This window comes from Peromyscus californicus, unplaced genomic scaffold (genome assembly GCF_007827085.1).
Source record: "Peromyscus californicus insignis strain IS unplaced genomic scaffold, ASM782708v3 Scaffold_11__1_contigs__length_118956290, whole genome shotgun sequence".
Classification (NCBI taxonomy): Eukaryota; Metazoa; Chordata; class Mammalia; order Rodentia; family Cricetidae; genus Peromyscus; species Peromyscus californicus.
In genome coordinates, this window is record NW_026294402.1 from 105,073,611 (window position 1) to 105,093,643 (window position 20,033).

The 20,033-nt window shown below is 45.2% G+C and overlaps 2 protein-coding genes across 2 annotated transcripts; one reads left to right on the forward strand and one right to left on the reverse strand.

Annotated features, from left to right (window-relative positions):
• The first annotated feature begins 3,616 nt into the window (after positions 1-3,616).
• Positions 3,617-10,020, forward strand: LOC128104901 (serine protease 42-like). Its single transcript, XM_052729834.1, has 5 exons — positions 3,617-3,836; positions 4,386-4,542; positions 4,867-5,129; positions 6,735-6,895; positions 9,495-10,020. The coding sequence occupies exons 1-5, from the start codon at positions 3,617-3,619 to the stop codon at positions 9,708-9,710; spliced, it is 1,017 nt and encodes a 338-aa protein (XP_052585794.1). The 3' UTR covers positions 9,711-10,020.
• Positions 10,021-18,151: 8,131 nt separating this feature from the next.
• LOC128104917 (translation machinery-associated protein 7-like) lies at positions 18,152-18,521 on the reverse strand. Its single transcript, XM_052729835.1, has one exon. The coding sequence runs from the start codon at positions 18,519-18,521 to the stop codon at positions 18,327-18,329; it is 195 nt and encodes a 64-aa protein (XP_052585795.1). The 3' UTR covers positions 18,152-18,326.
• Positions 18,522-20,033: the final 1,512 nt, after the last annotated feature.

Below are 20,033 nucleotides of genomic sequence, written 5' to 3' on the forward strand. Positions count from 1 at the left end.
GTGTGTGTGTGTGTGTGTGTGTGTGTGTGTGTGTGTCTGCTTCCTTTTCAGTGACTGGCTTTCTCTTTGTGCCCATGCGTCTGAGGGATTGTTTCTCTACAATCACTCTGTAAGCTGCTCTGCCAGCAGCAGATTGCTATTATTTGTTCCTGGACACTTGCTAGGGTGTGTGTGTGTGTGTGTGTGTGTGTGTGCTTCTAAGAGCCATCCCCTTTAAGCGGGGACATGTTTGGGACAGAGCAGGATGGGGTCTCCTCCTAGCATAGGTTGTCCTGTGTTAGATACGGTCATCAACTACCATATACGCTGACCCACATCCGCAGGGTCAGTTTTTGACCCTCCTTCCTCTTAGCACACGGCTCTCTCGGGGCAGGGGATGAGGAAGGCAGCAGAAGGCTCAGACTGATTTCATTCCTTTCGCAGTGGTTGACTTTTGCTCGCCTCCCCTAAACCACATCGTAAGCAAGGCTTTCTTTGGGCCTTTGCCTGCCTCTAATCTTTCTCATAAACACTTGATGGCAATTTATGAAAAAAGGCCTAGGAAAAGGTGCAGATTTACTTTGGATCTGTAGCTCCTAGGAGTTCTGGAGTCTTGCAGTAGGTCACACTCTGTCTTTTATATATTAAGACAATTCACTGGGCCAGAGATACAGGGTATATATATAGCTCGGCAGAGGAGAGCACTGGCCTAGCACACATGAGGCATTAGATTCAACCTCAGTACATACACATACATGTGCGTGCGTGCATGCGTGTGTGTGTGTGTGTGTGTGTGTGTGTGTGTGTGTGTGTGTGTATACAGGAGTATGTGTGGAATTCACAGGCAAGCTCTTTGGAGTGTGTGTTTCCTTCTAGTGTGGGTTCTGGGATTACAGGTGGTAGGATTTGCACAGCAAATACCTCCACCCTCTAAGCTATTTGACTGACTGGGAATCTCTAATCTTAATCTCTTGGGTTAAAAGGTTCTATGATTTTTAACCTTACGATTAAAAGGTTCTGAGGTATTTTCATGTTTCTTACAACTGTGCCATGGATGTACTTGAAATAAGATACAGTGTTTAATCGTGGCTGCTTCAGTTTCGACACAGATTAACAGCTTTATGATAATTCTTACATGAAAGTCAAGGCCTTGGTGGGGGAAAAGTGAGGACAATTTAAATGGGGCGCATCTGGCCGCGTAGCCACACTGAACCTTCCGTGCTGACGGAAGCAGTCAGCCTCACTGACTCGTTTGTCAGCTCTTGCCTTCTTTAGCTTTACTTGAAGAAGGTGCGTTACGAAGAACGACAGTTCTGTACCTGTATCACTTCAGTCCTCACTGTCGCTGGACCCAGTGACTACGTCAGCTCCCAGCATGCTGCAGGACAGGTGCAAAGTATAAGGCAGGAGGGGAAAACTCCCTTACAAAGAGAGTTTACATGGGTTTTAAGCACTATTGGTTAGCTGTGCTTGAGCCCAAATTAGGAGTATGCCTAGCAGAAACTCGGTTTGTGGGTTCACGCTTTCCTAGTTGTTTTAAACCTAAGCTGAACAGTAGCTCTCACTTGGGCACCAAACACAAAGTGTCAGAAGTTCCTTACTGGGCTGGCGTTGTAGATCAGTTGGTAAGAGTGCTTGTCTAGCATGTATGAAGCCCAGTGTTTGTTTTTGTCTCCCTGCATAAAACTTGGTGTGGTGGTACATGCCTGTAGTCTCTGGACTTGGGAAGTGGAGGCAGGAGGATATGAAGGTCTAGGTCATTTTTGGTTATATAGAAAGTCAAGAGGTGTAGACAGAGTTTTCTGTCTAGACCACTGATCAGCTCTATCCTGCCAGCTGCTCCCCAGATAACCACACAGAGACTTAATATTAATTATAAATGATAGGCAGATAGCTTAGGCTTGTTTTTAGCTAGCTCTTATAGCTTAAATCAACCCATTTCTATTAATATATGTGCTGCCCCTATGCTGTGGGATGTCTTTCTGTATGCTGTGAATATGTGTGGCTCCCATTGGATAATAAAGCTGTTTTGGCCTATGACAAGAAGGCTTACATCCAGACAGGAAATCCAAGCAGAGATACAGAGAGAAGGGCCGAGTCAAGAGAGACTCAAGCCCACTGCTGAAGGATCAACAAGATTTCAGCAGACTGGTAATGCCATGGCCATGTAGCAACGTATAGATTTATAGAAATGGTTTAATTTAAGATGAAAGAGCTAGCTAGCAAGAAGCTGAAGCCGTAGGCCATACAGTTTGTAATGAATATTAAGCCTCTGTGTGATTATTTTATAAGCGACTGACTGTAGGACCGCGGTGGGGGATATCTGTCTGGACTGTGGGGCCAGGCGGGACTGGAATAACATCTGCCTACACCCCAAGGCTCATTTACCTCATGTATGTACTTCCTATCCTGCTTGCTCCATGTCTCATGGCATCCCCCCTGACTACACCCTCCTTCCCAGTGTTCTCTCTGCCCACAAAATCCTGCCTAGCTGTCAATCAGCTTTTTTAACAATGAGATTAACACATCTTCACAGTGTAGAGAAGGATTATTCCACAGCAAAGAGGCTTCTCTGCATACATAAGACCCTATCTCAAAGGGGAAAAAATTGAATGTAGAGGATTTTTTTGGTGGGTAGGGGTGCAATTATTGGCATATATTCATGAGGTATGACCTGCTTGCCCACTCCTCCTATGACCAAAAGAATATCTTAAGAATGTACCCCTTTCCCAAGACATTGAAAAATAACTCGATGAGGGAAGTGGAGTACCATCAACCTTGAAAAATCCAATGGCTCTCCTCCTTCCATTGGAGAAACGTGAGAAGCACAGATAATCCCTCCATTCCCCCTCTTCTGCAGGGGTGATGATGCTCACAGAGGAAGAGACCTTGTGAGCATCTGGGCAACAAAGAGAAAATCATGAGTTACCACAGAAGACATCGGGGACATAGAGTAGCAAGAAAGGATTGACTGGCAGGTATCTTTGGTGGTGGCTAATTTAAAAATAATTATTTTTTTATTTTATGTATCTGAGTGTATGCCTGTATGTATGTATGTGCGTGCCTAGAGCCCACAGACGCCAGAAGAGGGCGCTGGATCCTCTGGAACAGGAGTTAGGAATGATGTGAGTCGTCATGTGGGTGCTGGTAATTGAATTCCGGTCCTCTGCAAGAGCATCGAGTGCTCTTAAGCATTGAGCCATCTCTCCAGACCTGGACAGTTTTGTTTCATCTTGTCCTATGACTGAGAATATCCTACACGTCTAGGTATGGTGAATGAATCTCGGTTTGAGGTGTCTTTTTGGAGACGGAGGGCTCCCCCTCTTATTCCCAGAGTCCCATCCTTACCAGTTCCACACCAGGCTCTGCAGGAAGTGCGGGTCCTGGAGTAGGAGTTCTCCATCAAAGACCTTTGTCCCCTCTGTCCCAGGCAGGACTCTGGGTGTGCACAGTGTGGCGTGAAGATCTGAACGTAGGGCACATTTCCCACCCAGGAAGCCATGACCCTCCCTGGATGCCTCTGACACGCTGGCACCTCCCTTCGAGGAGCCCGTTTCTCCTACAGAACCGAGGGCGGCCACGCGAGCCTGGGGAGCGGGTGCCACTTCGGGAGAGGGGCGGTGGCCTCCGTGGTGGCATGGCGTCCGGAGGGGGCTCCCTGGGCCTCGTAACCTGCCTCTTGCTGCTTCAGTCGGAGCTCTGCGAGGCTTGGGAGGCTGCCACTGTGTCTTCTACTTCCGATTTCTCCGCAGGGCACAGTGAGACCCCAAGGGTGAACCCACCGCCACCCACGCAGGTGCTGGTGACCAAGGCGGCCCGTCAGGGCCAAACCTCTGCTTTCAAACCGTTTGCCTTGGGTAACTTGTGAAGGGGTGTCTGTGAGGAGTGGCGGGGGGGACTGTCAAGGCTCAGAGTGGGAGCTAGTGACAGGCTGAATCCGAGGGACACGAGTGAAGCCCAGGCCACTGTTGGGTAGGAGTCTGGTTGCCTTGACTGTGGAGAATGTGACTGCCGTGGGGGTGGGGGTGAGGGTGGGGTGACACCGGAGCACTGAGGGTATGAAGTGTCCCTGATGTTCAGCAGGACATGCATAGCCTCCTTCTTGGCTGTCATTGGGTCCTGTTGGTGCTTCCTGTGGAAGCGCTGGCATGAACACTTAATTCTTTTTTTTTTTCCCTCCAAAGATTTATTTATTTATTTATTTATTTATTATGTATACAGTGTTCTGTTTGCATGTATCCCTGCAGGCCAGAAGAGGGCACCAGATCTCATTAGGGATGGTTGTGAGTCACCATGTGGTTGCTGGGAATTGAACTCAGGGCCTCTGGAAGAGCAGCCAGTGCTCTTAACCTCCAGCCCCCGAACACTTAACTCTTCTGAGTTCTTCCCAAATTGTCCTCATTCAGGGTGCGGGCAACGCCTGACGAAGATCATGGGAGGAATGGACGCGGAAGAGGGAAAGTGGCCCTGGCAGGTGAGCCTCAGGGTCAGACACATGCACGTCTGCGGAGCTTCCCTCATCAGCGCCGAGTGGGTGCTGACCGCCGCCCACTGTATTTTCAGGTGAGGAGCCAAAAGCAGAGAGGTGAGTGTTCCGGAGGGGACCCTGCTGTCCTAATCTACCTCTCTGATAAACCGGCGACATCCCCAAACCAAGACACACAAAAAGGGTGTCATGCTATGACCACCTTGTTACTAGAAATACTTAGGGCGGGGCACAGGTGAAACAGCTGTGGGATCAATAAGGGGTTTTGGTGGTAGAGACAGAACGTTTGAGAGTGGCCAAAGAGGTTGGGGCCATGTTGAGAAACAGAACACGAGTGGAAAGGGTACAAGGGAGCTTTGTAGGGTCATGACTACTGAGGCCACGTGTCTTCTTTCCCACAGCCGAATCCAGTACAATGTCAAGATGGGCGATCGGAGTATCCACCGCCAAAACACAAGTCTGGTGATTCCTATCCAGCGCATCATTGTCCACCCCCAGTTCTCATCAGCTATTGTCGTTAAAAATGATATCGCCCTTCTCAAGCTCCAACACCCCGTGAATTTCACCTCTAATATTTACCCTGTCTGCATCCCTTCAGAGACTTTTTTTGTGAATGCTGGGACCAAGTGCTGGGTGACAGGATGGGGTAAACCAGATCCAGGTGGTAAGATCTGGTGCTCAGGAGGAAGCACGGCCTTATTCCTAAAGGAGACACAAAGGATAGTGGGCGGGACAAAAAAGGAAGGCGGACTACGTGGCACAGGCTGGTGGGCAGTTTGGTGAGCTTAGGTGATCCTGGTCTTGTGATGAGGTCCTTCACGGCAACCAGCACAAATATCTGATGACAGCCAAAGAAATGTACCTCTCCTGGGAACCAGAATTATGTCAAATCTGCTTTTGCAGTTTTGTGGAGACATGTGCTGAGTGATTGTGGGTGTTGCACTCTCTGTGGACAAAGGCTAGATGCAATGCAGTTCTCCTGGGTGGATTTTCAGATTTATTTTAAGTGCATGAGTGTTTTGCCTGTATGTATGTCTGTGCAGCAAATGCCTGCCTGGTGCCCACAGAGGCCAAAAGAGGGTGTCAGATCCTCTGGAACTGGAGTTATAGGTTGTTGTGAGCCTCCATGTGGGTGCTGAGGGAGCTGAACCCAGGTCCTCTACAAGAACAAGTGCTCTTAGCCAGGCAGTGGTGGCGCACGCCTTTAATCCCAGCATTTGGGAGGCAGAGGCAGGAGGATCTCTGTGAGTTTGAGGCCAGTTTGGTCTACAGAGTGAGTTCCAGGACAGCCAGGGCTACACAGAGAAACCCTGTCTCAAAAAAACAAACAACAACAAAAAAACCAAAACAAAACAAAAAAAGAATTCTTAATTGCTGAGCTAGCTGTCACTCTCCAGCACCTTGGGCGAATGTTTGCTCAAGAGATATGCTTGCTAGTTTCTCAATAGAGATACCTGTCTAGGTAGTTAGGGAGTTCCTTCTGCCTAGAGGAATTAGGAGAGCCAGAAGGCCTCTGTTGGTATGGTTCTTATACATGAGAAGAAGTCACATGTGACCTTTAGGGTTCTGTCTCTCTGAGAGCCTGTGATTATGTTCTAGAGAGTGAAGAAAGTTGGTTGGGTATGGTGTTACATGCAGAAGTATGGACAGTTTGAGACTAGCCTGATTTTCATAAAGACCCCAGTTTTACCAACAAACAAAAAATAACATAGACAGAAAGATGTGTGGGATGTCTTGTCACTATTACTACTGACATTCAGTAATGTGCTCAGTGGGTTCTCATTTCTTAGGCCTCTGAGGCCTTGCCTCCCTTTCAGAAACATCTTCCTTCCCCTGTCTTAGTTTTGCTTTTTTTAAGTGCTGGGAATTGGAGCCAGGCCTCTAAACGTGCCAGGGAGGGCAGGGAGGGCTCTGGTACTGTCTTCACGGTCCTTTCTGCTTTTTGTTTTGAGAAAGAATCTAGCTAAGTTGCCCATGGTGGCCTTGAACTCACTCTGTAGCTCAGGCAGGCCTTACACTTCAGAGCCTTCTGCCTTGACCTCCCATGGGCTTACTGACCTGTGCCATTGGACCCTGCTCAGTTTTGCCTCTTACTCAGTCCTCTCCCTGTGACAGTTTTGAGTCTCAGTTTCCCCCAGTGTCAAATAGGGACACTATTCATTTCCCTGCCTTTGTCCAGGGGCGTTCCTGGGTGCCAGGGGCATTCCTGGGTGCTGGAGTGCTTGCTCTCTGTTGTGAAGACTAATACACTGTTGATCTTCTTCATTAGCACCAAACGTTCCAACAGAAGTTCTCCAGGAGGTGGACCAGAGTATCATCCATTATTCGGAATGTAATAGGATGCTGATGAAGGTTACATCAACTTCTCTTGATCTAGTCAAGAGTGGGATGATCTGTGGCTATAAAGAAAAAGGAAAGGATGCTTGCCAGGTGAGTTCATGAGCCCTTTCCTCAGTCTCAGGTGGCAAGGCTGGAGTTATTTGCTACCTCTTTGACTCAAGAAAATTCATGGGGAAAGCCACACTCCCCACAGCTCCTGAAGCTAACCTTGCCCAATCTTTCTATGTAGCAGAGAATGGCCTTAAACTTGAGATCTACTTGCATCAACCTCCCAAGCACTGAGATTACAGGGAGACACCACCTTGTCCAGCTGTTCTGGTCCCTTCTAAAGGATGTAACCTTGCTGTGTAGGTGGCTGCGTAGGGTTCTTGCTTACATGTTGAAGTTGGGAATGGGTAGTCTAATAATGTTTTACATTGAGTTCCCCTATGTCTTAGTCAGGGTTTTTATTGCTGTGAACAGATACCATGACCATGGCAACTCTTATAAAGAGAACATTTAGGCCGGGCGGTGGTGGCACACGCCTTTAATCCCAGCACTCAGGAGGCAGAGGCAGGTGGATCTCTGTGAGTTCGAGGCCAGCCTGGTCTCCAAAGCGAGTACCAGGAAAGGTGCAAAGCTACACAGAGAAACCCTGTCTTGAAAAAACCAAATAAATAAATAAATAAATAAATAAATAAATAAAGAGAACATTTAATTGGGGTGGCTCGCTTACAGTTTCAGAGGTTCAGTCCATTATCATCATGGCAGGGAGCTTGGCTTGCAAGTAACAGGAAGTTGACTGAGACACTGGGCAGTATCCTGAGCATAGGAAACCTCAAAGCCTGCCCCCACAGTGACACACACTTCCTCCAACAAGAACATACCCACGCCAACAAAGCCACAACTTCTAATAGTGTCACACCCTTTGAGATTGGGGGAGCCAATTACATTCAGACTACCACATCCTCTGTGACAGTTAAGATGACAAAGGGAACATCAACCTGTAATAACTGAGTTAACCTGCATCACAACCTTGTGACATAACATCATATCTTCCACGTCACTGTGGAAGGTGAAATGCAAAGGCATGAACTCAAGGTCCTCTTGTGAAATCTTTTTTAGAGACAGGGGACAATTTGCTTAGGTCTGAGTGTACTTCTTATGTTGGCCAAGTGTGTGGCATATGCCTGTAATCTCAGCGCTCATAAGGTTGAGGTAGGAAGATCAAAAGTTCAAGGCCAGATGGGATACATAGTGAGTTTGAGGTGAGTCTTGGTTACACAGTGAGACCTTGTCTCCATGTCAGACATTGGAGGTGAAGACCATGCTCATTGGACAAGAAACCCTAGGTGTGCTCCCCAGCACTGGAGGAGCTGGGGGTGCTGGTGTTTCAAATACCTGGAGCAGTAGGATAGGGCATCATATGTGGCCAAGTTTCTGGGGTGGCCAAGGGAGGCGTGAGAAGTGGGGCTGGGCGAACATGGTCCTTTTAGCTCAGTGGTGCCCTTGGATGTATGATACCAGGACTGTCTTCAGGTTGTAGGAAATGCCATCGAGTTCTGAGCAGGGTCTGGGGCAACCACTCAGTGAGGAAAGTGTCTGAGGTCAAACTTTCAATTCATGTTAGGTTAGGGGTGGTAAGAGACACTGAGGAAGCCCATGTGTTTCTCACTGATAGGATCTCTGTCACGGGTTTGGGAGAATACGTACGAATGGATTCTATAATGTCGAAGAGTTTTGTTATAGATTAAGAGCTTCTTCTTCTTCCTCTTCTTCTTCTTCTTCTTCTTCTTCTTCTTCTTCTTCTTCTTCTTCTTCTTCTTCTTCTTCTTCTTCTTCTTCTTCTTCTTCTTCTTCTTCTTCTTCTTTTGTTGTTTTCGAGACAGGGTTTCTCTGTGTAGTTTTGCGCCTTTCCTGGAACTCGCTCTGTAGACCAGGCTGGCCTCGAACTCACAGAGATCCGCCTGCCTCTGCCTCCCGAGTGCTGTGTTCAGAGGAAATTCAGGTTAAATGTAAGGAATTAGGAGCTACTACATAGAAGTGATAGTTAATGGGATTTAAAAAAGATTTGTTTTTGTTTTACATGTGTGAGTGTTTCGCTTGCATGTATGTGTATGCGCCATGTGCATGCAGTGTCTGCAGAGGCCAGAAGAGGGCGTAAGATCCCCTGGGACTGGAGTTACAAGTGATTGTGGGTCACCGTGTGGGTGTTCTCAACTAACCCAGGGTCCTCTGCAAAAGCAGCAAGTGTTCTTAACCATGGGGTTATCTCTCCAGCCCCTCAAAAGTAGAATTCAGTGATAAACACCACTGTGGCTTGAGAAATTGTGATAATAACATCAGATGATATTATCATTGTCCTGTTAACTTCTCAGGGGCCATATTTATATACCTAGTTCTGGCATTTGTGTATTAATAGAAGCTTGGGCCTGGCAAGGATGCCCCTCTCTCTCTCTGTCTCTCTCTCTCTTCTGAGACAGTGTCTTGGTATGTAGCCAGGTTGGCTTGAACTCTCGAAATCCTCCTGCCTCACCCTCCTTAGGGCAGATACTCTAAGTGTACGCCACTGCACTTGGCTTTGGCTGGGCCTTTGGGGTGCCTGAGGAAACCCTGCATGAGCCTGTCTCCTTACGTCTTCCAGTGCCACTGGCCTAATCCAGAGGGAATCAATTCCATTCTTGCCATATGTTTCTTTCTCTTTCTTCAGGGAGATTCTGGCGGCCCTTTGTCCTGTGAATTAAATAATAAATGGGTGCAAGTGGGAGTCGTGAGCTGGGGCATCGGCTGTGGTCGCCAAGGGCATCCTGGAGTTTATACAGATACCGCCTACTACAGCAAGTGGCTGACTGCAGTGGTGAACCAGGCCGCCTGTTTCTGTCCGCTGGTCTTCCTGGTCTCACTACTGTGCTTGCTGACCTCGTGACATCCCGCGGACATGGCCACTGCTGCGTCTCATCCCACCCTCCTTCTGAGCCTCTCCCTTCCCTTTCCAATGTCCTTTCTTTAAATTCCGTTTGGGATCCCTTGCCCTGGAGAGAGCCACAGTGAAACGTGTCAGGGATCTGAGACTTCCAAGTGTTCTGGCTTGGTGCCCCAGTCACCATCCTTGGTCACACTACTCCTGAGTTGCGCTCTGCCTGGCAGGGATGAAGGTGCGTGAATTCCAGTTAGAAGGCAAACCGGCCTGCCAGGTGAATGACAATGGCCTACGAAAGGACTTCCTCGGTGGTGGAGCGAGAGCCAGACCTGACTATAGCTGTTCAGGGCTCTCACCTCAGACTTTGTCATACCAGAGTTAGCTTGGTGATTACTGACTGGGGGGGGATAGAGAGAGAGAGAGAGAGAGAGAGAGAGAGAGAGAGAGAGAGAGAGAGAGAGGAGAAGAGAGAGAAAGAGAGAGAGAGAGAGAGAGAGGAGAGGAGAGAGAGGACCGTAAGTGCCCTCCTATGACCATTCTCTCTGTATAATATCTTTGATCTTGTGAAGTGACATTTCTCATTGAATGTAATTTGCAGCCATGTTCAAAGATAAAGTGAAATTTGAAAATAATTAAGAAAATGTATGAGCAGATTTCCTTATTTCTCTTTAAGAATTTCCTTTTATAAGTAAAACGAAGGGGATTTACTTTTATAAGTAAAACTAAGGGGATTTCTGAAGTGTCCTGCCCTGTTCAGACCTAATGGCAAGAAGATGGTTGACAACATTGAACTCAAATGTCCTGTGTTTTGGCCCTGAGCAAGCACAGCACATTTGTAGCATTTAACACTGTTTAACACTCTTGTTTTCCTCTAAGAAAAGCAAATATTGTCTCTGCACTCTTGATTTTCCTTGTGTTGAGGACATTTTACTCTCAGCCAGCAGGAAACACAAACTAGATCCTGGGCCGAGGTGCTCCTTTTTCTTCTCATGCTACCTTAACTACTTTTCAGCTTCCCTTATGATTGACCATTTGTATGTTCTCTTTTGTGAACTGTCTTTTCAAGTCTTTTGTCATTTTTAATTCAGATACTTTATATTGCTGACTTTTAAACTATTCTTCATGTACTCTGATAAGAGTATTAGAGTTATGACTTGATTTGCTTTAAACTGAAGGTTGTGAAGAATTTTCTTCTTTCTCCCCCTAGAAAAAAGGTTTCTAGTTTTAGCATTGACATGTATATCTATGATCAACAAATGAATTTTTTGTTCATGGCATAGGATAGAAATCAAAGTATGAATTTCTATGCCTTTAGTGTTTGTTAAATTGTTACAATATGATTGTTGATATTCATTTTTTCCAACATCAAGTAATACCACCAACTGACAGTGTACTTTAGCAGCTGTTTCTTGACTCCATTCAGCTCTGTGTCCTCCTACATACTCTGAAATAAAGTGCCACTCAGTCCTAGTCTTGAAATGGTCTCTCTGGTCTTGAAATGTGGTAGTGTTGTGCCTGCAAATTCATTCACATGTTTTCAAGCCCCAGTCTTCCTGGAATTGATATGTTGTTCTAAAATGTAGATGGAGGGCTCTGGTGATAACTCGATTTGTAAAGTGCTTGCTGCACATGCAAACACGAGGACCTGAGTTCAATCCCCAGCTAGGCGTGGTGGTAAGCACATGTAATCCTACTGCTGGAGAGCCAGAGAGCAGCAGACCTCGGGGATTACTTACTCCAGGCCAGCCTAACGGGCAAACTCCAGATCCACCGAGAGGCTCTGTCTCAAAAATACAAAGGGGTCAGCTTCTGAGGAATAGTACCCAAGGATTACCTCTGCCTCCATGTGCGTGTTCACACTTGTGTACATGTACCTGCACACACCCAAACACACACATCTACTCATACACACAAAAATGAAGTGTATATGGAGGGCCTGGAGAGATGGCTCAGTGGTTAAGAGCGCTCGGTGCTCTTGCAGAAGGCCTGAGTTTGGTTCCCAGCACCCATGTTCAGCTGCTCAGAACCATCTGTAACTCTAGTTCCAGAGTATCTGGCCTCTAAGGGCACCTGCACACATGTCTGCATACACACTCACAAGTAAAAATAAAATAAATCTTTAAAAATGTGTATGGAAAAATCAAAGGATGCAGAATGACCAATGCAAACCATACAGGTTTCAAGACTTGAAAATGAAACACTGGTCAATACAGGGCTGTTGTGGCATTGGGGCAGAAATAATAGATCAGTGGAGCAGAACAAGCAATCTGGAAATAGGCCTACACCTATACAGCCAGACGATTTTAATGAAACTATTAATGTAACCCAGTGAGGGAAAAGATAGTTTTTTAGTTTAGTAAATGCTGCTGAGGGTCTAGGAGTGTACCTCAGTATAGTGGAGCTCTTGTCTAGTGTGCATGAGGACCTTGGTTCAATACCTAGCATCACAAAAAATAAAGTGTTAGAAAAATGGTCTTTTGTGCCTGGCGTTGGTGGCACATGCCTTTAATCCCAGCACTTGGGAGGCAGAGACAGATGGATCTCTGATAATTCCAGGCCAGCCTGGTCCACAGAGTGAGTTCCAGGACAGCCAGGGCTACACAGAAAAGCCCTGTCTCAAAAAAACAAACAAAACAAAACAAAAGAAAAAAAGAAAGAGAAAATGACTTTTGCTCTTCACCTTGCAATGTATAGATATTTTATTCTATTAATTCAAAATAAATTATGGAACTCAATATAAACCACGAATCTATAAGAATCTAAAAGAGGGCTAGAAGAAAAAAAAATCTGTGGTTCTTGGGTAAGCAAAGACCTTTTATACAGGGCATAAAAAGTATGTTAAAAGTATGGGCACTGGCTGGCAAGATGGCTCTGTGGGTAAAGGTACCTGTTACCAAGCCTGATGGCCTGAGTTTCATGCCTGGGACCCACACTGCTGCCAAGAGGACCAGCCTCCAGCAGTGCATGGAGCTGGTGAACTAAGACTTTTTTATCTGAGGGGGTGAGGGAAAAGACACACACTCTCTCAATGGTTTCCTTCTGACCTTTTCTTTATTCTTCTTTGCTTTTTTTTCTCTACATCTTTCCTGGTGATTACCTTCTCTCATTCTTGATGTTTTCTTTCTAACTTTCTTATGTTTTGCCTTACAGCTTATATACCCCAGCAAAATCTTTCAAGCAATATAAAAACTACAATGTGGTTACATTTTATTTTTCAAGTGAGTGATTACAGTGAATACCAGTAAAAAAAAAAAAACAGTATGTTTTCCATCTCCCTTACATGTATAGACATTTTACTGTTACAGGTGAAAAACAAGTTGTCCCAAGAACCCACATACATCCATGTCCAAGCAACTTGTTATAGATTAACAGAGTGTGAGCAAGCAAGTTTTTTTCTCAGCCAGTTCTTTTGCTGGTAGGCTGCATTTTGTGGTTACAAAGAAGGGACCAATCATTTTATTATTTATCTCAAAAGGTAATCTTATAAGAAATCTTAGAAGAATCACAAATATAAACTTTTATATATGAAAAACATTAAGTCAGCTCTATTTTAAATCCTTAGGATGTATACTCACTTATCAACAATTTTTTATATCAGGAAGCTGAGGTCAGAAATGGGCACAAGGAATTAATCATCACCTTTGGTCACCAATAGATCCTAGCAAAAAAGGTACTTCAGCTGATAATAACTGGGCTGCTTTGTTTTTGATCCCTGTCCTAACGATTCCCACACTCAGCTATGAGCCTTTCTAAAACTTTAGATTGTCTTCTTGGGTTTTTCACCTCAAAGCTATTTGACAAAAAACACCTTAGTCTAACTTTAAGTTATTTTCAGAGCTTTGTTTCAGCTGTGATGCACCCCGAAACCTGTGAGCACATGTCCCAACACTAAGGTTAAAAGAATTCAAGCTAGCTGGGCTACTGGGACTCAACTGTTTTTCTTAATCATTAACCTAAGCCACAGTCTATATGGCTCCTCAATAGAAGCTCATGTGTTCTAGCTCTGTGACACTTCCTTGTTTTATTTTTATCCCCTGCAGCCTCTGCTTTATCAGAGGCAGGGGCAACATTTTGTCCTACCTTTACCTATGTTAATTTTTCCACTAAACTAACCTCTATCATAATCCCTTACTATATTTATTAAAAACCCTCAATCATCAAAATCCTATTTAAACTAACACTATTATTGTATAAAATCATTGCTTCAGTTAAACAGAACAGCTTAGGAGGAAATCATCTTCATAACAATCCCCAGGTAAAAATGCCCAGGAGAACGGGATAGTTCCAAGAGATGATCACGCTGCATTAAGGACAGTGGGGATCTATCTCCCCACACCCATTCACACCATGCCAGGTACTAGAGAAAATTGGCAGCGGCAAACAGGCAAAGACACAGCAGTAGTAAAAAACATTCTGGGGCCGAGGCTCTCGGGCTCTGCTTATCTGGGACTCACCCATCAGGGTTTTGTTTCCATCCCCTGAAGTCAGTTGCCATCTGCTGCTCCTCAGACATGGCCACTGGCAGGCCCACTTGGTACAAGGAGAGAAGTAACTCCTGCAAGTTGACCTTTGACCTTTGATAAGAGTGAGTGTGGGGGCACGCACTAAAAATTTTAAAGTCTGCACAATACAAGAGAAAACAGATACACTGGTCAAAATTCAGATGGGCTCCTCTTTGAAACCCATTTTTGAGAAGATGAAAGCAAACAACCCACAGATGGGAATAAAACGGCAGCAGTGATGACTGGGTGACATTTAGAGGCTTGTCACTGAAGGTCTCGCTCGGACAGAGGCCTGGCTTGAGATGTCAACAGCCCAGGCTCTGCTGTCTGTTGTGAGAGTCCAACCAGAGATGTCCCAGGCTCTGCTGTCTGTTGTGAGAGTCCAACCAGAGATATCCCAGGCTCTGCTGTCTGTTGTGAGAGTCCAACCAGAGATGTCCCAGGCTCTGCTGTCTGTTGTGAGAGTCCAACCAGAGATGTCCCAGGCTCTGCTGTCTATCGTGAGAGTCCAACCAGAGATGTCCCAGGCTTTGCTGTCTATCGTGAGAGTCCAACCAGAGATGTCCCAGACTTTGCTGTCTGTTGTGAGAGTCCAACCAGAGATGTCCCAGACTCTGCTGTCTGTTGTGAGAGTCCAACCAGAGATGTGGGGGATAGTGAAACAAGAAATAGCTCAGTGTGGTCACTCCAGCAACAGGGAGACTACCGTCCTAGTCTTGCCTTTAGGGGCTAATAAGGTTCCAAAATGATTTAGGGGAAGGAACAAAGTAATAATGGAGTAGACACTGTAGACGAATTTCTAAGTGGTCTTATTAAATAAAAAACCATGGAGCCAGAAATAGGGGTGAAAATCTGACAGAGACCAGAGGAACTGGAAGAGCCACCAGCTAACCTGACCTCACCACGCGGCAGCTTCTAAAGTACCAGCTACTTCCTGTCTACCCATGCCTTTATTGCCTTGCTGTTCTGCCCTCTCATTGGCTCTTAACCCAGCTACCTCACTTTCTTGTCAGTGCCTGTCTGTACAGACCTCCAGGTCTCCATGGTTGGTACTGGGATTAAAGGCGTGTGTCACCATGCTTGGCTCTGTTCCCTAGTGTGTCCTTGAACACAGAGATCCAGACAGATTAAGGGCATGTGCCAACATTGCATGCCTTCTGTTTTTACTAATAGTGGCTGACCTTTATCCTCTGATCCTCAGATAAATTTTATTGGGGGACACAGATAAATTATCACCACAAGACACAGTTGAGACAGGAGAGATGGCTCAGCAGTTAAGAGTGCTTGCTGCTGTACAGAGGGAGGATCAGAGTGCAGTTACCAGCACCTACATTGGGCAGTTCACATCCACCTGTAATTCCTGCCCCAGGAGACCCAACACCCTCTTCTGGACTCTGCAAGCGTGCGCCCATGCACACGCGCACGCACACGAAGACACGCACACATGGTTTAAAAATAAAGAAAAGAACTGATAGTTAGGCAGCCTTGGTCACACTGGGGTTAGCTGACCTTCATTTTAGGTCTGGTTCTTCAAGGTCCATCTGTGGGGAAAGTCATTTGAGAAGGCAGTTTGCTGGGTAGTTTAGTTCCCGTAACAGAATGGTTGTTTTGAGGGGGTCAGCCTCGTTCCTGTCCAAGGACAACTGGCGTAGCCTCAGTGAGACAGGGTAATCTGCACGGAAGGCTTTGAGTCCCAGGATCTTGACAGATCTTAGTTACTCTAGTCTGTCTGCTTTCGGTCTTGAAGGGCACCAGGAAGCAGGTTAAATTTAGCATTATGCAAACCTGGATTACTAGTTTTTATAGATATGCTGTTCTTAAGTGGTCAACAAGTCAACAAGTATAGACCTGAGAAAGAATCTGACCCAAAGTTTAAGGTAACAGAGGAGACATACAAAAAGGAAGGCAGAGATGCCAAGCTCTTGTCCTGTTTATAGTTTTCCATATGGCATCTGCGGGCATAAGTCACAATGCCAGCCTCTAAATCCTGCTACATAATTAGAATTACCAGAATCTGGAGAAACCAAGTGTCTATCAAACAAGGCAATACTACTTAACAATGAAAAATAATAAACTCATTTGTTGTTAAAATCATAAGAATCCAGGTGTGGTGAGTGGATATAAATGAAAAATAAATAAGTAAAGAGTTGTATGTGATAGGGTAGTTCATGCTTGTAATTCCAGTATCCCAGGGATAGAGGCAGGATTGAGAGATCCAGGCTGTCTTAAGCTTAAGGCCAGCCTTAACATGTGTGTGTGTGTGTGTGTGTGTGTGTGTGTGTGTGTGTGTGTGTGTGTGTGTGTGTATGTGTGTGTATATATATATATATGTGTGTGTGTATGTGTGTATATATATGTATGTGTGTATATATGTCTATATATGTGCTTTGGTGTTTTCCATGGGTGTCTGGTCCCCTGTAACTGGAGTTACAGACAGTTATGAGCTGTCAAATGGGTCCCAGGAATTGAATGCCGGTCCTCTGGAAGAGCAGTCAGTCCTCCTAACTGCTCAGTCATCTCTCCAGCTCCAGCCTGAACTTTTTAGTGAGATGCTGTCTTTAAAAAAAGAAAAGGAAGCCTAGCATAGTGGCACACCTTTAATCTCAGCACTTGGAAGGCAGAGGCATGTGAATCTTTGTGAGTTCAAGGCCAGCCTGGTCTACAGAGCAAGTTCCAGGCCAGCCAGGGTCACATAAAGATTTCTGTCTCAATACTCCCCCTACACCCAGTCTCTAAACAAAGAAAAAAGAAAAAAAAAAAGAATGGACTGGAGAGATGGCTCAACCATTAAGAGCACTGGCTGCTCTTCCAGAGGACCCAGGTTCATTCCCAGCACCCACATGGAGGCTCATGACCATCTGTAGCCCCAGTTCCAGGGCATCTGATGCCCTTGTCTGACCTCCTCTGGGTCTAGACATGCATGTGGTATATATACATACTTGCAGGGAAAACATTCATACACATAAAACATAAAAGAAAAAAGTAGACAGCATAAAATAAATACATTTTCAGACATCAGAGGACTGCACTCTGGGAAAGAAGAGAAACAAGCGAGTAAGTCTTAGGGTAACGTTGGCTTTCTATGAATGGGCAGTTTTCAGATGGCACAGGGAAAATCCAATAGAAGAGGGCGATATCATAAGTAGTGGGAGATTGGAGCTGAAGATGGCTAGAGGCCTGATGGTTTCAGGTTGATACTGGAGACCTGAGCGTTGGCAGATTGTGGCTCCTCTGCATTTCAGGACATAGGCTGGGCCAGTGAGATGGCTCAGCAGGTCAAGGTGTATGCTGCCAAGCCTGACTACGTGGTTTGATCCCTGGGAACCTGTGGTGGAAGGAGAGAACTGACTCCTGCAAGTTGTCCTCTGACCTCCACAGATGTGCACCTCACATACCCAAAGACACGCGTGCGCGCGCGCACACACACACACACACACACACACACACGTAAATAAGGGGCTTTGTTTGTTTGTGTTTTTTATTTTTTTAATGAGTTGGTTTAATTAATTCAAAGTGACACAGAATTCAGAGTACAACAAAGATGAAACAGCTCTGGTAGGGTTTCGGACTGAGTTTACTTTAAATTCACGGCTGAAGTAGGAATTGCTGAACACTAGAGACAATGAGCCATTGGATTATTTATTATTATAATTTCTTTCCACAGCCCAGTCTCTTCTTTGAGCAATAATCTTTTATAGCTGCATAGAAATCTTTCAAGTCAAGTGTGTGAAAGGATACATGCTCCTAGGATAAAGCCAAACAATACAGGGCTGTGGGCATCTCTGGGCTCCCCTCTGCCCACCCGGAGCTGAGGACCGAACCCAGGGCCTTGCGCTTGCTAGGCAAGTGCTCTACCACTGAGCTAAATCCCCAACCCCTATAATTTTTTTTTTTTTTTTTTTTTTTACAAAAGTTTATTACCATGTACAACAGGCTCTAGGGCAACACTTCATTCTAACTATAGATGGCAAAGATGTTATAGTAGGGAATCCAGATGTTTAACAGGCTCCAGGGTAACACTTCATTCTAGCTGTAGGTGGCAAAGATGTTATGGCAGGGAATCCAGATGTTTAAACAGGAATGGAAGAGGGTCACCATCATCTCAGATATGAGAAACAGCTTACTTTTTGCCAGATTTCTTAATTCCACCTGTGGCCAGGGGTCCCTTGCCTGCGGCCTGGGCTTTTAGCTCCTCGGGTTTCTTCTGCTCCTCTTTCTGTTTCTGCTTGAAAGCCTCGTCTTCCTTGTGCATCTCCTTGGCCGCCTTCTTGGGCTGTTTCAAGGGCTTCTTTTTGCCACCTTCACTGCCCAACATGGCACCTACTGTTTTTGTTTTTCAAAGACAGCCTATTGGTATGTGTCCACAGTCTGGGCACTTGGGAGGTGGAGTTAGGGGTGAGTTGAGAACCTGTTTCAAAATGAAAAAGGAAGAAAGGAAAGTAAATTGACTGATTCTGCATAGGCTTACGGTAAGAATTATATTTACACTTTTGTTTTGTTTTAGGAAAAGGTCTCACATGGCCTTCAACTTGCTATGTATCCAAGGATAGCCTTGAACTTCTAATCTCTTTGCTTCCATCTTCCAAGTGCTGGTGTTATAGGCATGTGTCATCATATCTAGCTTCATTTATAATTTTTTGTGTGTTTTTTTCGAGACAGGGTTTCTCTGTGTAACAATCCTGGCTGTCCTGCAATTTGCTCTGTAGACCAGGCTGGCCTTGAACTCAGAGACCTGCCTGCCTCTACCTCCTGAGTGCTGGTATTAAATGTGTGCACCACCATCTGGCTTGACTTATACATTTTTAAAGGGCCATATTTTATTTTTAGTGTATATGTATTTGTGTCTATGCACTTGGGCACACATGCACACTGGCCAGAAGTCAATGTTGGATGTTTTCTTCAATCACTCTCCACTTTGTGTTTTGAGACAGGATCTCTCTCTGAACTTGGAGCTCACCAATTTGGCTAGATTGGCTAGCCAGCAATCCTGAGAGGTCCTCCTATCTCTACCTCTGAAGTTTTGGGATTGTAGGCAAACGCTGAAGTATCTGTGTTTTTTTTATATGGATTTTGGGGATTGAGCTCAGCTCCTCACACTTGTATGGCAAGTGCTTAACCATCTCCCCAACCCCTAGAAGGTTATCTTTTAGAAAAGAACACAGTTGGGATTACGTGTGGCCTGCAAAGTCTAAATATTAACTAAAATCTCTCTGTTCTGAGAGGTTGTTGATTCAAGGATCACAGGTTATAAATAGGCAGAGAAACAGTTACAAAAATTTGTATAGTGATCCCTCTTAATCTGTGGCTGAATGCTGATCTTCACAGGCATTTCTAGGATGCTAGATAACATGGATGCCAGGCTACTAGAAATTGAACAATTCTTAGAGGTCACACAGTCATGGGCAACATCCAAACAGGGAGGATGCCCTGCTTAGTCACCCGGCAGTCAGGAGAGACTGTACAAAACTTAACTGCTGGTATCCAGGCACAGGTCACACAAAGAAAAAATCACCTTAAGTAGATCTGAGAGTCCAGGTGTCTGCTAGATTTCAACATTCTTAAAGGACAATTCACCAGGTAGTCAGCAATGTGATGATGTTCACAGTATTCAGTAGTCATTTGATATTTTTGGGAATCGTGAAAAAGCAGGAAATTTTGGACAAGTGAGAGATTAGTCAGCAAAACATTAGAAGTATTAGCAATATGAATTAGCAGAGGAAAAACTTCAGAATGCATATTTTATTTTATTATTTTTAATATTTTTATTTGTTTCTTTCTGTATAGTAGTTATTTGATGAAATCTAAAGCTTTAGAATACAATTACCAA